The following is an 18,326-nucleotide window of genomic DNA, read 5'->3' as shown; positions in this document are numbered from 1 at the left end:
TGGAAGTGGTCAAAGCTTTCAAGGTCATCCTTGGGAAAGGCTCTGGGTTTTCCAATAGACAAGTGAATGTCTGAATCATGTTGGCAGAATGTGAAATGTGATGGAATGCTTGCCTTATGGATGGAGAAAGAGCCAGAAAGACTCTTGATATTATAAGTATCCACCTATATTAAGCTCTAGGCAGGCTATTCTGAGATATTGGGTTATGGTAGGAAATTCAGGGGGCTCCATTACTGTGGATTAAAATTGCCACATAGAAATTCCCACTGATGTCACCTGGGACCAGTCAACCTGGTCCTGGGGACCAAGGGACTTGGTGTAGAACTCTGGGTTTGATGTAAGCCTTCCTGTGGGCTGGGTGTCTTCAGCTGCACCAGCACCAGCAGTGCTGGATTAGCTAGAGCAAATTCAGCAGGTGTTTGGGGTACAACTAAATAGAGCACCCACCCTAATAACCCATTCCAAGAAAAACAGAGAGGATTTTATATTTAATGAAATGCATTATTAAGAACTGAACTTTGCTACCCAAAGAAAACAAGAGAAATTTATTTTCATTTCAACTTGAATGCAAATTATCATTTTGAGTGATTTTATTTTATTATGAATCAAAGTGAGATTCACCAGAGAGATAGTGATAGTGCCAAGTACTCCGAACCTGTAGAAGTTTTAACCTGGTCTTAAAATCATTCCCTAGATTTGCCAGGCTCCCCACCCCTCCTTGTCTCTTTTTTTTGGTCACACACACATTTTGCTGTTTAACATCTCTATTTTCTATTGAGCCTCACATCACTAATCCCACCTGTACCAAGCTCTTGGCATTCAGCTTCTAAATACAAGCAGCCTAGTTATCATTTGCCTTGTATGATATTCTTTTGACTCTTTGACACAGTACAATTTTGCTTTTAAGAAGCAACTCCCACAGATTTCCCAAACACATAAAATATACTTCTGACCCTGAACTAGCACTAGTTCTGCCCCAAGATCTTTTGCCAAGAATCCAAACATCTATTTGAGAGAACTGGGTTTTGGGTTTGTTTGTTTCTTTGTTTTTTTCCCCACATAGTCACAGTAGGGGCCAGCTAATCGGCTTCACTTCTCGGTGTGGAGAGGGAAATAAGGAGGAAGAAATAGGAACAGCGTGCCCTGCCTCCATTTGGCAGTTTGAATTCTCCTTCAAATCAAACCAGGCATTCAGCATTTGGGAGAGTCCTTCACCTTCAGTTTCCACCTCTACCTATTGTTCAGGAAAATTGTCACATATGTTTCACAGCAACATTAGAGTTATGAGCTACAGGGGGGGTGAGATTACTAATAATCTATGTCCTTGGAAAGGGGTATAGTAATCAGAAGGTAAAGGAAACCAAATTTTTGGTATGTTATTTTTATAAGAAAACTGTAGAAGATCTGTCTATTGAAAATCCCCAAGGCACATATAGAGTTCAACTTTATATCATATGTACCACATGTCAATCAACTCCAGTCCACGAGCTCTCCGGACTTACCTCCACCAGCTTGTTGGCATGTTCACGGAAAACCTGGGCATATTCCTTCACTTCCTTTTCATTCCCACTCTTTGCAGCTTCAATGAGAACCAGCAAAGGGACATTGGTTTCCAAGAAAGAATCAGATATGTGATCCATCACTGCTTTCCGAAGCTACATTTAAAACAAAAACAAAAGATATACAATTAAGGGACAGAATTTTGATTTTTTTTCCCCTAAACTATTGTCCATCTCATTACTATGTAAATAATGTTCCAGGGCTGGGGATGTTGCTAGGTGGCAGAGCGCTAGCCTAGCACATGTGAGACACTGGGTTCCATCCTTAGGACTACATAAAAATAAACAAATTAAATAAATAATGTTCCAACTTTTTCTTTTTAATTTTCCCAGTGCTTATGGCATCAAAGAAAAACACAATGATGGTGGATGGATGTCCATGTGTGAATTGACCCAATAAAGTCTGAAATCATAACACATATAGTTCAAGAACTCAGACTTCTTAGAAAAGGAGCAAGGTAGCCATCAACCAGCCAGTGGGAAGAAATTTGGATGAAGAACTGAACCTTGAAGCCACTCCTAATCCTTTACCACAATGCAGTCTCCTGCCCTTTCTAGACCCAGCTTTTGTGCTTCACAGGAGTAGAAACAGGAAACATCTAGCAATCTCAAAAAGTGTTTCTGCCCAGATGCTATGGTGATATAGTTGCTATGCTCCAGAAAGAAAAACCCACAATAGTTCTTCAAGGTAATAAGTATAAACAAACCCAAATCTTCCAACAACGCATAATTATACATCATTCCCACATTGTTAAAATAAGAAGCAGGGCAGTTGCATGAAAATTAAATAAAACTGTCCTAAACAATCATCTTGATGCTATTTCACTCATAAATATCTGAATGTATGTGAAATACAATTAAAAATAAGCAAAGAGAAAATGGTAAACAATATGTATGTTTTCCAAACAAATATACCTATCCAGGTTTATGCAGGTAAATCTTTGATAAGGTTATATATATATATATATATATATATATATATATATATATATATTATTGTTCAGAAGGAAAACTATGAATAAACTTAAATTCCTTTTATATTAATTATCATCAGGTATAGATATGTTTGTGCATAAGATGGTTTAGTTTAACTCTGAACTAAATGTGACAATTCATCGTATAAAATATAATAAAGCCCATGTAGAGTTAATCTTACATAGTTACTCCTTTGATAAAATGTATTATACTACTGCCTAGGAATAATGTTTGTTATTGGTGAGCTCATATTTTTTTAGGGTATATGTGCTATGCCAAACACTCAGTTAAGAGCACTACAGATTATATCATTGATTCCTACACTAACACTATAACATAGGGAATATTCTTAAGCAGTTTGACAAATAAACAAGCTGGTACTTAGGCAAGTTAGAAAACTTACCTACAATCATAGGGTGACAAGGGACAACCTACAGTGAGAAGTCTTGAAAGAGACAGAGACCCAAACAATTGAAACTAAGCTGCCCTGGCTGTCTTCTGAGGCAGGACTCATATTGGAAGTGGAATCAGAAATGAACTTGAGGATTGGAGTTGTGGCTCAGTGGCTCTGTGGTAGAGTGCTTGCCTAGCATATATGAGGCTCTGGGTTCAAGTCTCAGCACCGCATATAAATAAGTGAATAAAATAAAGGTCCATCAACAGCCATATATATAATTTTATATAATATATTATATGAAACGGACTTGGCAGAGAAAACAAAGAAAAAAAATTATCAAGTAGGGGTATGAGCACATCTCCCCAATCAAGCCACCTTATTTTTTACTCTCCATACAAAAATAATAGAAGTGAGAGCTCTGTGATGCTAGAACAGCAAGTACATCAAGCTTAGTACATCTTAAACTTTCAAAAATATTATGTTCACAAATGTAAGCAAATTAAAAACCAAGGTTAAATTTCATACAAAGTTATAAGAAAAATGAGAATAAGAAATATCATTTCCCTATACACGTTGAAAGCATACCTACAAAATGGAATAATCTATTAAAATGCCCATAAAATAGACTAAAAACTGTAACTATTCAAATTAATTAAAGAATTGGACCCAGGTATGTTTTACCATGGAGCCATATCCCCAGCCCTTTTTATTTTAAGAAAGGTTCTCACTAAATTGTCCAGACTGACCTTTTAATTAAAGAACTGTAATGAAAAGATGTACAAATGAACAACATAAATCACAGAAAGAAACACTGAGAATAGGTCTTAAAACTCAAGGAAGAATTATGAATGAATGAATAATCATTTTTAAAAAGTTTGAACAAAAACAAATAAATAGCCACAATTGGCTTAAGATAAATAAAGGAGAAAATATAAATAAATCCAAAAGAAATGAAAAACAAACAAACAAAGAACAGAAAGGTTGACAAATCTTAAAGACAGGCAAAGAAAATTCAATATATGGCTATCAGGGGTCCCTGAAGAAGAAAATAAAAACAAAAAATCAGAACAAACTAACAATTACAACCAATGAAAACTTTCCTGAGCACATGTATACATTGAAAACCACATTTTAATAATGTGTCATATACTACAAAACTGCAAAAATAGTAGATTTTCAATATTCTCACCATAGAAACAGAAAAACTCAGTATGTAAGATAGTGGAGATAATAATTAGCTTGATTTAATCACTTCAAATATATTGCACTTCTATAAAATTACATTATACTTGAAAGACATGACATAATTATTTCTCAGATAAAATGATATCTTTTAAATTTAAAAACATTTAAATATTACATTTTTTTTTTCTTGCAGTACTGGGAATTGAACCTAGGTATATTTTACCATGGATCCAAATCCCCAGTCCTTTTTATTTTGAGAAAGGGTCTCACTAAATTGTTCAGGCTGACCTCAAACTTGTGATCCTCCTGCATCAGCTTTCGAGTTGCTGCTATTACAGGCATGTGCCACTATACACAGTGAAAATATTACATTCTGAAATAACATATGTACTCAAGAAGAATGACTCATAACTATTAGCCAAGATATATTCCAATAAAGCTACTGGATTCTAAAGAAAATGGGGAGGGGGCAGAAATAATCCTTATGAAGTTTAGTGAATAGAGACTTATGTTTTATAAAGGAGAATTAAATAACATCATATTTTTTGGCCCAGCAATTGCTTTATGTCAAAAGCAAATAGAGTACTGTATTTAAGATACTCAAGGAAAGAAAATGAGAGCGAAGAATTTTATAGCTGGCAAAACTGCCTTTAAAGGACATAAAGCACAGAAAAAAAAAAAAATATCATGCAAGAACCCAGAGGATGTTGTTCCCATGAGCCTTTCTGGGGGAATGCATTAGAGAATGAATTTTAAGATTCAAAATAACCAGAAAAAATTTCAACACAAGAATTGGCAGTAAGCATTAGATATACACTTATTTAAAGAACTAAGAATAAATAATGGCTAAATTCAAGAGTTCAGTATGGAATGTCTGTACACTATGACGATGTAATGAAGACATTACAACACTGTAAAAATGGGAGGAGAAAGAGAATAGAATATAAGAGAATATGCTGCAGTGAACCACGGAGTGAAGATATCTAAGATACTGATTTAATTTCTTCCAGATATATACCTAGAAGTGGGATTGCTGAATTAAATAGTAGTTCTATTCTTAATTTTTTGAGGAACCTCCATATTGTGTTCTATAATGACTCTACCAATTTACATTCCCACCGAGAGTGTTGAAGGCTTTCTTTCTCTCCACATCTTGCCAACATTTGAATACATGGGATTTTAAAATTGAAAACACTTGCAGACTCTTTCTCAGTTTTGTCCAATGAAACAGCCTGCCAACAGTGGCCAGCCTAGTAGTGATGAACATTTCAAAGTACAATTTTACACACTGAGAAACCAGAGCTTCCTGGAGAAATGGCTGATTCCAGGTACTTGGAGGCTGGGAATACACAAGAAACCCTGAGCTAGCTTGTCACATCAAATAGCAAAGAGCTATCAGAATTCTAGGGTCTTGTGAAAACAACCAAGGGACTCCCACAAGCCAAAGAGGGGCTTTACAAAAGGTTAAATTTTCAGTGGATTAAAACTCACCAAATATGATTTAATTCATGAGTTTATAATGACTAAAGAAGAAAAAGAGAGAAAAATTAATTGGTCACCTTCAGAAGATGACAAGTGACAAAAATCCATGTCATTTATCTTGAAAGCATCAAGAACATGTCCTGACTTTCCTGTCTACATGGGAATTTTGGATAATGAGGAAAAGATTTGTTTATGAACTTATTCTTTCCAATATGTGAAAAAAAGATAAAATTAGAAAATCACAATTTTGCAATCCCCAATGAAATAATAAATCTAAGCAATGGATGTTATTGGTTGAAAACTTCACAAAAATGGGATGATCAGAATATGCCTTCTACAAAAATGGCACAATCCCCAATATGATCTTGTCAAAGGGATGAAATTTGAAACCTGGATGCTTTTGGCGATATGCAGAAAATACAGAGGATAGAGTAGCATACAGAATTGCACATCAAATCAGAAAAACCCAAATCAGAAAACTTGCAAACAACCTAGGCTCCATGGCATATGGATCATTAGCCAAAGAAAGGAATGGAAGGGCATACAAGAGATTCTGAGAGACTAAGAGACATATCCCACAATGCAGGTTAAATGCATCTAAAGATATGCATTTGGATGAGAAATATAAATACAAAGAAATATAAATATAAATATAAATACAAAGAAATATAATAAAGTGATTATTCTAAAAGCCAGGATACTTTCCTTTTTGAGGGACATAGGGGCTGTGTCTGTGTTTGGTGGTAGAGAGAGCTTCTAGAGAAGTTGGCAGAATTCTATTTCTTGGATTACAAGAACATTTGTATAATACTAATTCAATAAGCTACACGTTATTGGGTTTGGATTTTTTATATATATTTTATTTTCTAATATTTTTTTAAGTAAACATGTCTTGTGTATATGTCTCCATATTCTTTCCTATTTCTCTCTGGGTGGAATGAAGGTGACTTGAGATCTGCCCACAATCAACCTGGGCTCCAGAATGCATGAAGGAGAACTACCCAATATCCTGTTACTGCCCCGTATTGTTACATGAATAAGAAATGCAATTTTATTTTGTCAGAGCCTTTGAACATGTTGGTTTTATTATAGTACTTGGCTTCCCTGATTTTAACTAGAATACCCTGAAACAGAGTTTTGCTGTTGGTGTTCCTTTCTCTGCCAATTCTGCCTTTCAACCTGCCTTTCTTTCTCTAGATCCTTTCTACTTAAAGTGTAAGTCACAGGTTAGCCTCACTGCTATTTCCTGGGAGCTTATTAAAATGCTAACCCAAGATCCCACTCAAATAAGATACCTAGTTGATTCCTCTGCTCAATAAAGTTTGATGAACACTTCCTTAGAAGCCCTATTCTACCTATCAAGTTCACAGTCTCATGCAGTAGAAATAAATTTTGGCTAATAGAAGTAGGAAAAGAAAATGGTCCCTTTAGTTCTTCACATAATCAACAGAATTCTGAAATTGTAAGGCACCCTGTTTCTTTGAGTCAACAACTTCTGATTCAAAGTCTTAGGCAGATGAAATATTGGGACAGACTCTGGGTCACATGTTTACAGCAAGTAGCAAAGATGTAGGAAGGAGGTACTGGGAGAAAAACATTTTTATGAAAGCAAATGTTCTGCCCATTTTATCTTCTTATACAAAGACTCATGAAATAAGGAATTTCCCCAAATACATATAACAGCAAACAAGCAAACAATAAATAAAGAATAAATTTAGATGAGCACTGCAGCACACACCTGTAGCCCCAGCTACTCAGGAGGTTGAAGTACGAGGATCACAAGTGTGAGGATAACCTGGGTATTTTAAATACAGTGAGATTCTGTCAACAAAACAACAAGAACGAACCCAGTAGTCTAGCAGATCACTAATTCAATGATTCAAGCATGGATTGGAAGGTGGAAAAAGTAAAAATGATACATTAAAAAAAAAAAAACCTATCTGAAGTAGTGGCACATGCCTATAATCCCAGCTACTTGTGAAGCTAAAGCAGGAGGATGCAACTTTGTGAGGCTCTTGGCAACTTAGCAAGACCCAGAGTGAAAATTAAAAAAGGACCAGGGATGTAGCTCAGTGGTAAAGTGCCCCTGGGTTCAATCCCCCAGAACCAAAATAAAATAAATTTTAAAACATTGCTAAATTGGTGAGGGATTCTTCTTAAGGAACAAGATCAGAAACTAGGAACAAGGACAGGAATGTCAAGCATGCTACAATTTTTCCTTTCTATGCCACACTAGATATGATTAATCAATTACAGCATTCTTTTATGCTGAGCTCAAATACTACTTCATAACCCTTCTCAGCACAGTGCTCCAGGCAGCTAGTACTAATCAACCCTACTTCTCCTGAAGGATGAAAGCTGTCTTTCTTTGCTGAACCTTTCTGCGATGGAAGCTTTCTGCATGCCAATCTTTTAGGCAGAACTGGCTCTGTGTCTAAGAAATCTAGTACCATCTTAACTTTCGGAAGTGAAAGTGAATCCACAATTCTATACTGGGCTAATGATATTTAACAAAGGTCTGACCGTTTGAACATCTACCCTGTCACTTGATGCTTAGAAAAAATCCTGTTAAAAATAATCAAGTTAACTTTCTCACTACTATGATATAAAATACACCCAACAAGGTCACATTTGGGGTGATTTCAAACTGGCACAAAAATCTGAAGCCTTAAATCTTTTCCATGAGTATAGCTGCTCCAGGCCTTTCATGATTACTGACATATTTTAACCATATTTCCCTAAGCTTTATGGTATCATTATTATTAAAAATTGAAAAATCAAAGCAACAAAGTGACTGGGCCAGCAGCCATTCCGCCTAGGGGGTCTGACAGGAATTGAGCCTCATTAAGTCAAGCAAATTTTAGCCAGTCTGAAGGTCAATTAGGGTAATCAGTCAATGCAGTAATCCACCTAAAGCCACTTTAATAAGCTAAGGTGCCCCCAGTGCACATAATCTACTGACAATGAAGGCACTATTCACTGTAGTGGCTGGAGTGGGGGCAGGTAGAGGGGGCACATCTGGAAAGCCTGAGGAAGAGCACTTACAGAATCATCACCAGTTTTGCTTCATTTTTTCTTTTCTTTTTTATGAGAAACACAAAATTCTTCGGTCATTATCTTGATGGTACCAACTATCTTCCATAAAGCAAAATCATTTTAATTGGGATACAAAAGCATCTTTCCTTAACGGAGCCAATTACCTCTTTTAAAAAAAGACGACGACTAGCCTATCAAGCCTTATATTTTTCTCCACCTATACCAAACATTCCCCACCAAATTCAGGCTCTGCTGGATCAATGAAAGTCCAACTGTCATCATTAGCAACACCTATGTGCAAACACTTGATGGTTGAGTTTAACCAGATCAGCAGCCCCTCTGCCCTTTATTTATTTATTTTTTTCTCTAGAAGTGCTAAGAAAGAGAAAATGTTCGGGACATGTTTCTCTAATAAAATAAGAAACACTGAGGCAAACTTAGATGATGGCAGTGATTTTGTTGCATTAATGAACCCACACATGACTTCACCAAGTAACTCTGCAGTGCCTGCCCTCTCTAACACTGGGCTTGACCATGTGGCAGATCTAGGTCTAATGAGCACTAGCCTCATGATGTATGCAGGGGTTTGCAAGGCCTGTTCCCCATTGAGGTTTCTGGGTCTCATTCTCACTATCCTCCTGAGAAGGACATGCTCAGGCTAGACCAATTGACCTAGGAGAAGGGGGGCAGATATGTTGAAAAGACCTGATTCTAGATCAGAGAAGAGCAATGGAGACCAGACACATGAGTGGGCTGAGCCAAAGGGACCACCCCAAAATATTGAGCAACAAATGCTCTTGTTTGCCCCTGAGAGGCTACTACAATACAGGACTGTGATAACAGATGACTGATCATATATAACTAGAATAAGTTTTTGTGGTCACTGAATTATTTTCTTGGGGAGGAAGGGGACATATCTTGAAAAGAATTTTCTGATCAAATCAATAACTAGTTTGGTATCCTTTCAATTCTGTTTTATTGCTTAAAGCACCAAAGTAGTCTGCTTCGCATGATTCATTTAAATGAAGCCATGAGGCACATTTTAAAACATCACAGTTGGCTGAATGTAGTGGCACACGCCTGCAATCCCCAATGACTTGGGAGGAAGAGGCAGGAGGATTGCAGGTTCAAAGCCAGCCTCTGCAGCTTAGCGAGGACCTACGCAACATTGTAGGCTCTATCTCAAAATTAAAAAAATAAAAGAATTAGGGATATGTCTCCCTGGGTTCAATGCCTGGTGCAAAAAAAAAAAAGTAATTTTACAATTTTACAGTTGTAATTTCTATTTTTTGTAGATTCAGACCACATTTAACTTTAAAATTGTTCCAACAGACATCACAGGGATTAGGACAGGGAAGGGCTTGTGGAGACTCATCCTGAAGGACAGTAGCAGGTGCTTAGCTCCTTCTGTCAATTTCATTTTCTGCCCCAGCACACACAGGTCTGTGTCAAAGTCCTCTTTTCCCTACATGATAGGCAAGGGCGACTGCTTTCATGAGAAGAGGCAATGAAAGGTTGCCTCGGGGTCCAGGGGAGGGCTGGGATCACCGAGGATCTCCAGATGGCCTCAATCCAGCAGGTGAAGCAGCTTGATTTGGTGCTGGTAAAAATGCAAGCAGAAATTGGAGTCTGTAATTGCTAAGTGCAATAAAGGGAAGCAAAGGAGAGACTGGTGGTTTGGGAGACATATGAAGAAGGCAGAAGCCAACTGCAACAGTGGGCATGGAGGAAAGAAAGGTGGTGAGGACAGGAAAGAAAAGGACTGGGGAAAACTGATATTTCCTGTTAACAATCTTCATGGAACACGTATTATTGTGCTGCTGTTCTGAACACTTGGAATAACTTTTTTATTTCTCTCAGAAGAGCTGGCTACTATTTTTCTCCATTTCATGGTGGGGAGGAGGGATGGAAGCAACAGACTGAAGCCTATATTTACACAGTAAGTGGTAGGGGCAGGATTTGAACCGAGGACCTCTGGGCCCAGAGCTCATGCTCTGCAGTGTTCATACACACACGGCTCTGTGCCACCTTAGCATACATTACTGACCAAAATCAGTGTTTTGTATGTTGGTGGTGGAGAAAGTCCCAGGAACAAATGCAATTCCTGGGTGATAAGTGACGTGCATAGAGGATTCTGGAAGCTTCCTTTCTTCCAGGCCCTGAGATAGGAACACCAAAAAGAAGAGAACTCCCGGGAAAGAGGATGGAAGAACAGACCCAGTGGCAGAAGGACACCACAAGGTGGAACAGATATCCCACCAGGGACAGAATGGGTCCTAATGAACCCATACCATGAAACTCAGTGTGTGCAGGGGACTTCTAGTCTGGAAAAGAAAAGGGGACTCACAGTTTAAGACATGTTTATTATGAAAATGCCTTGATAAATTATATAAATGGTCCTCTACATTCACAGGTTCTGCATCTAAGGAGTAAACAAACCTCGGAGTAAAAATATTTTTTGGAAAAAAAAAAAAAACTGTGCCAGAACCAAGGGTGGTAGTAAACACCTGTAAATCCAGTGACTCCAGGAGGCTGAGTCAGAAGGATTGCAAGTTAAAGGCCAGTCTCAGCAAGTTTGGGAGATCTTGTCTCAAAATAAAATGGAAAGGATGGAGGATGGTGCTCAGTGATAGAGCACCCCTTGGTTTCATTTCCAGAACCACAACAAATTAATGAATGAATTAATGAATGCATCTGTACAGAACACATACAGACTTTTAAAAATCATTATTCCCTAAGTAGGTAACAACTGTTTATATAGCATTTACATTGTCATGGATATTATAAATAATCTAGAGAATATTTAAAGTGGAAAGGGAGGATGTGAGTAGATAATCTGATGTGAGTAGATAATCTAATAAACTGGTTTATAAGAGAATTGAGCATCTGCAGATTTTGGTATCAACAGTTAGGGGTGGGTCTTGGAAACAACCTCATGGATATCTAAGGTCATTTGTACTTGTTCTTATGCAATCATAACTCAAAGTGTTTTAATAATTTTAAGGAATTTGAATTTAATAATTTGAAGGAATGGGAAGCATAAGAAAGTGTGTTTCTTAGGATTCTGCCTAGGTTAAATCCAAGGGACATGAGTCCCCTCCCAGATTGGGATCCACTTTCCAAGATTTGATATGATAATTACAATATGTATGGGGATCCATTAGCCAGATGGTGGCAGAGGTGAGCAGGGTTCTGCCTAACTATAGAAAGCTGCAGATGCAGGTTAGTATATTGGGACAATCTAGCAGTCTAGTTTTTATTCTTCTTCTTATGAAAATTTGGATAAAAGCACATTCATCCTAAATATTTGTTACTTAGTCCATAAACACAAGCATATATCCAAAAGCGAGAGCGGGAGTCCTCAGCAGCCAGAACTAGGGACACCTTGAACTTAGTGTCATCCAGAAAGTGCAGGGATTCATAAATACTGCCTTCATTAGCTGATGGGCCCTGTGATTTGTGTTCCTGATGAATAGGGGCACATTTTTTGACCCCTCCAGTAAACAGGCAATGTAATTCCTCTGTAAATTGACTATTAGAATGGTTTAAATGTCCTTGCCTACAAGCTGAAAGGCATAGTTAACACTTTTTACATAAGCTAGAGGACCAAAATTTAGCTATCAATCAACGAGGGCAGAAAGGAATGACTTGACAAAATCGTTCGTTAAGTCTGACAGGAGTCAAGAACACAAGGCTCTCTTCCAACTCTTTAAATGTATGTGTGACAAGGGAATATTAATTGCATAAGACAAGACATTTAACAGTATTAGCTCAGCACTACCAGTCTATTTTACCCAATTAGGGCTATTCATCAATGTAAATAATTGCATTTTCTTCAACAAACCAAAAAGAATGCAGTCCATGGATCATACCTATTCGAACAATCCACTTCCTTATTTCATGGGAGGGCAGAATAATGAGAGCAGAGATGACGATTTTACTCACAAGCTCGAGAAGAAAAATAAAGATTCTCAAAAATGACCAAAAGTTTCCTTTGGGGTGAGACATGAGCAGTGTATGATGCATCTCAAGCTACATTCAAATAGATATTGCAAAAGCGTTCTTGTAGAAAGTCTAAAAAACCTACACTGTTTGATGAATATGAAACAGTTCCCTGCAAAAGACAAGAAAAAATGGCTCTCCCCAGCCAACTAGAATAGCTAAGCTTAAACTTGCATGAGACTTTGAAGACTGTGTGTTTTATTTTAATCTACCCAATGAAAAACACCTCTGCAATTCTTTTTAATGGATAGACATTCATGCTTGAAAGACTGAAAAAGGTCCCTTAATTATTTGCCTTCAATTGTGCATTTTGAAATTTCTTTTCTGATCTCAAGGGTGGGGGGAATGGATCCATAGAGAAAAAATCTACACAAATGTCACGCTTTTATTAAGAATGCTTAAGTTTTTTTTTTTGCCAAAGAAAGGAAATGAGAGCAAATGCACAAAAATATATAATGGTGTAATACTAATGCAATTAGTTCTAAAGAGGCATAAATCTTATTATAAGAGAAATAAGAAGTCCTCGGAGAGGAAATACACTTCATCTCCTTATTCCACTCTACATAGAGATTGGTGTTCACTCATTTATTCCTTTTACTAGCATTTGAAGAGCTCTTGGTGTACTAAGCACTGTGTTTGGTCAGGGATATAGAGAAAAATGAGATAAGCCATCTATTCTCACTGCCAAAATCTCCTCCAGTGTCTCAATTCCCAATTACTAACAAAGCTAGAGTGATCAACTTGACCTCACACATGCTTGACTGGCCTCATAAATGACTCATAAATGACTTAGAGGCAAGTGTGAATTCCTTCGGATGAATATATTGGAAGTTGGTTTAAGGAACACTGTAAAGAAATCCAAATGTTTGCATTTTCTTCACATCATATTGCTTAAGATTTTCCTCATGTAAAATTCTCTCAGGATTTCTCCACCCTTCTATCAGGGCAGACTTTCTTTTGATTGCCTGATTCCTAAGTTAGTTTAGAATACAATAATTCCACAAGGGTGGAATTTTAGATGGCACAGATGAAAGGGGGAAAATATATTTTTATGATAACTGCTTTGCTCAGGTTCCTTGATTCAAACCAAAAAGCATGTTTGGAATTCTGCATATTTGGAAGATCTACTCCGTGCCTGGGTATTTATTTCCTGTAATAATAATCCTATGCATGTTTTTATGGCTTTAAAGATCTTTCCTAGACATTATTTCATTTGACCTTCCTTACATGTCACGGTGGGGGTGAAGAGTGCAGTTTGCAAGAAAAGCATCATTCTCTGTGCTGATTAGATGAAGAAGCGGGGGATCCACTGGTTAAACATAGTAAATGCCCTAGTCAGACCTGCTGGTTCTAAGAAGAGTGCTATTTTATTTGAGGTCTCTGTCTTTTTGGACCTGGTGGTTCAAGTTCACAAATTCTAACAATACAAAGATCACCTTTCTTTCCACTCTTCACTCCCACATCCAGTCCTCCAACCTCTTCCCAGCATTGCTTATCACAAAGGGGATCTAAGAACAGATACCTGTATGTTTCAGTCTGAGTATCTAATGCCTGCCTTTGATTAAATGGTATTCAGTAGGCACAGCTGCTTGACTCCAGTGAGAGAGTCAAAAGTTACCTGAGTCATGACATAAATTCACTTCTAGCAAGACCCCTTAGGAATCTTATAATATGCTATTCAAAAAGTGACTTAATCCTCCCACAATTGCATTGGCAATTGAGAAAGATAATCACTGAAGGGGTGGATTTCATAGCAGTCTAAAAAAGTGTGCAGGTAATGAGTTTGAAGCAAGATACAGAGAAGAACCCTCTAAAACCATTATTTCTTTCTGATGGGGTCAATCCTATACACCTGAGAAAGTCTGGTAGACTTTGCACTAAATAGTCATCTGGCCCCATAGGTCCATAAATCCTGCCAGTTCATGTTACAGCACATGTCCTTTGGGGCTTAGAAGAATCCTCATTATTATAAATATAAGGATCCCTGGAACTCAGTCCAAACTTGCAAGGTTCACTGCAGGTGTCAGATGAGTGATAACTTGGTTCACTTGAGCAGGATGGGTAACTTGGACTAAGACACTGTTGGGTAAGGGAATGAATGGGTGCTTGCTCCTTGGTACAAGTGTCACTGTTAAATGTACCTCTGAAGCTTCTGGCTGTCTGTGATTATTAAAAAGCCTATCATGCTTTCTGAAACAGAGAACCATTCACCACCCTCTCCTGCTTTACTCCAATTATGTATAACTGTGTGCCTCTAAGCTACTTTTCTCTCCAGAGTTCTGCTGGTGGCATGCTACACTTTTTCACTTCCTGTCTTTAACTATTGCACAGTGTTGCATTTCCAACAGCTGCTGGATTCTTCCCTGGAGGGCCTTTATTTCAGATAGAAGCCCAATCATGGCTCCACATTCCTGAGTTACAGAAATCCTATAAAATGATCGTTATGCCGCTATTTAAGGGAGAGGCAGGAGACAGAATCAGATTCAAGGTCCTTTAGCTTTTTAGGACTGTGGGCTCCTAGACCACTATTTGTTTTATCTCAAGTTAGATTTACTCCCAGAGCAGAAATTGGCAGACTTTTCCTATAAAGAGCCCTGTAGTTATATTTGGCCTTCTTGGGCCAGTTGGTCTGTGCCACTACTACTCAATTCTGCAGAGGTAGAACAAATGCAGTCAGTAGAACTTCACATAAGCAGACAGAGGACTAGAATTGACAAAACAGTAACAGTTTGCCAATGCCTGGTCTAGACACTTTCATCAGTGGATATATCCCTCTCACTCTGCCCATCAGTTGCTACTGCAAATCCCAAGCTATTTCAAGCTCCAGTCACCCACTGCTTATTTACAACTAAGCATCTGCTGTGCCAGCAACTACCTGTTTATGAAAAGAACCAAAGAGAGTCTAAGAGCCCCCAAAGTGGTCGGTTTGGTCTTATTTGACCAAGTTGACATTTGTTATTTCTTTTCCTCTCACTCTGCTAGAACACATAGGTTATTCCCGTGCTCCCTAAGCAATTCCTTCTCCAGCAGAAGTTTTGAGGCAAAGAAAGAAAAGGCAAAGAATTGTAAAGCAAAGCTGTTAACTTTTCCTAAAAATTGTTGGATTGGGAAGGTTTCTGGTTACGTTGCTTGACTTGTTTGCTGTAGGAGCTCTGACCTAGGCTAAACTTCAAATTCTGATATTTCCCCATAAGTAAGCAGCACTACTGAGGGTGTGTGCACACTCCCCAAACACACAGAAAATGCACCCAAAGAGCAGCAGGCAAGCTGGTTGCTATGGTAATACACAGACACAATGACTAGTTGATCATCCACAAGTTATCCCCTTTCAGCTAGTTATTTGGGCATCTATAAATACAGCCTAAGGCCACATTGATCTAAGCCTGTGGATTTAAAAGGAGGGTCTGAGGGATCTGCTCAGTCAGGCATGGTTCATTAGTACTGACTTCTTCCTGCTTTTGCAACTCTGCATCCTCCCTCTTCCATTTTTCTGGTCTCAGACCTCCCAGCTTGCCTTGCCAAAAGGTGCTTTGTAGCCCTTTATATGGTTGCAATTTAGACTGTAGCTATTTAAAGCAGCCTTATCCTCTTTGAAATTGAAAGAATCAAATAAAAATATAGAAATTCTGCCCTTAACATTAAGCAGGATTGATGCACTCATAAAAAACTAAGCAACTATGGAACAAGAGAGGATGGGGTAGGGGATCAGTTGATCATCCAAACTTCTGACATGCTCTTATGGTTGGATGAGAAGGAGAAAATTTTCCCCTGATCCCCAAATTCCTCAGGAAAGGTTCTCCTTTCATCCTGGAATGCTTGGCACAATGTGTTCAACCATTTTTTACTAAATATACCAGGCAAGTCTGCTGGTATCCTGATGTGCATTTAATCAGATATCCCCCAGCTAAGATAAAAGTCCTTTACATTTCCCTCCTATGATTAATTAGAAAAATAATTATCAAAATTGCATTCATAGTGCAGTTTCTTCAATGGGCCTGGACACAGATATGGATGGCTTAAGGAAGAAAATAATGATGATTATATTAAACATGAAGCATATTATAATGATTATTATAGAGAAACCCAGGGCTCATTAATAATTGATATTTACCTTGTACTCTTCCCAATAGGGGAATTTTAATAAAAGTTATAAACTAAATCAAAAGTGAACTAACTTCAAAGACTACTGTCATTATAAGGACAGGCTTCAGAGTCAGGCCACTTGTGTTCCCTAACTTAGGAGCTTTGCATTGGTAAGAAATTTGATCTACTATCGGAACTTTAATACTTGACTTTCTTTAAGGAAAAAAAAAAGCCTCTTTGTTAATAATACTACCTGTTAAAAATACTACTCTGAAGAATTGTTATAGGGGTCATTGATAAGAATGAACACTAAACAAGTGTCAAACAGTTTGTGTGGAGAGGTTTGCTTTTCTGATCTTCACGAATAACCACATGCAAGTGGGAGAAATGGATCACATGGGGAAAAGAAATGATTATTTCAGTTGTTTCAATGACAAGAGAGCATCACTGCTCAGACACTGAACCTGACCAATCTTAACACTCAAGGATATGGAAAGGAACTCAATGAGAATCTATGACTTCATGTGTAATAACAGTCACTATTTGTAGTTCTTTGGATCTACAGATAGAGTTCCTCACTGAAACTTTGTCTGAACCTTCAACTTTGGAAAAGAATTTAGTTTTTGCAGCACAAAACTAACACCAGTGCTTGAAAATTACAAGATTATTGATCTTACCTCAATTATCTCAATTTTCTAACAACTAAAATGACCCAATAATGGAGCCAACTGCTGAGAATTGGGACGAGCACCATCTCCAAAGAAAAGGCTGGCCGAGGAGGCACCAGAAAGAACAGACTGAAGAAAGACTTCTTGTCCTTGGAAGGCCCTGGGTTTTCTTCCTCTAACAGTCCATGATTTGTGAATCAATATCTTCTCATTCAAAGATAGTTGAGAGTGAAGCTTAGGAGGACATCACTGTTTTCCCTTCCTCTTCCTCTTCTTCCCCATCTCCTACTCATTTTGGGGTGGGGTTTTATGATTTAGATATGTGGTGTCCACCAAAGCTCATGTGTGAGGCATTGCAAGAAAGTTCAGAGTAAAATGATTGGGTTATGAGAGTCTTAACTTAATCAGTGCATTAATCCACTGATACAGATCAACTAGGTGGTTACTGTAGACAGATAAGGTTCGGCTGGAGACAGTAGGTCACTAGGGGCATGCCTTTGAGTTTTACAGAGTGAAGCTCTCTCTGCTTCCTGCTCTATCTCACCCTTCCACCATGATTTTCTGTTCATAGCTATGGAATCAGCTGACCATGGACTGAACCTCTGAAACCATGAGTCAAAATAAACTTTTCGTCGACCATGTTGTTCTTGTCAGGTCTTTGGTCCCAGCAATAAAAAAATAAAATAAAAATAAAAACAAAATAAAAAAAAATGACTAAAATATGGGCAACTTAAAATCTTTGAACACGTATACCCACTTAATCACCATTCAGCTGTTAAGTTTAAAGAGATTGTCCTTCTTCCTGAACTTGATAGCTATGACTTTTTCCCCTCTGGTTGGGGGACATTCTTTGTTGAGATGTTTAAATTTCTTAGCAATTTTTTTTTCTGTATATGAAGAAAATTTTCCATGCTCCAGCATGATAAAAATACCTGTTCT

At 37.8% G+C, this 18,326-nt stretch overlaps 1 protein-coding gene across 4 annotated transcripts in view; it reads right to left on the bottom strand.

Moving 5' to 3' along the window:
* Window positions 1-18,326, bottom strand: part of Ctnna2 (catenin alpha 2) — a 954,264-nt gene that overhangs the window by 218,725 nt on the left and 717,213 nt on the right. For all 4 annotated transcript variants that reach the window (XM_026396077.1, XM_026396076.2, XM_026396078.2 and 1 more), the window contains one exon: window positions 1,503-1,655. In XM_026396077.1, the coding sequence (XP_026251862.1) occupies window positions 1,503-1,655 (153 nt within the window). The remainder of the gene's footprint in view (window positions 1-1,502; window positions 1,656-18,326) is intronic.

The sequence above is a fragment of the Urocitellus parryii genome, chromosome 12 (genome assembly GCF_045843805.1).
Source record: "Urocitellus parryii isolate mUroPar1 chromosome 12, mUroPar1.hap1, whole genome shotgun sequence".
NCBI lineage: Eukaryota > Metazoa > Chordata > Mammalia > Rodentia > Sciuridae > Urocitellus > Urocitellus parryii.
The sequence above is the reverse complement of the archived record's forward strand: the minus strand, read 5'-3'. Positions and strand labels throughout refer to the sequence as shown.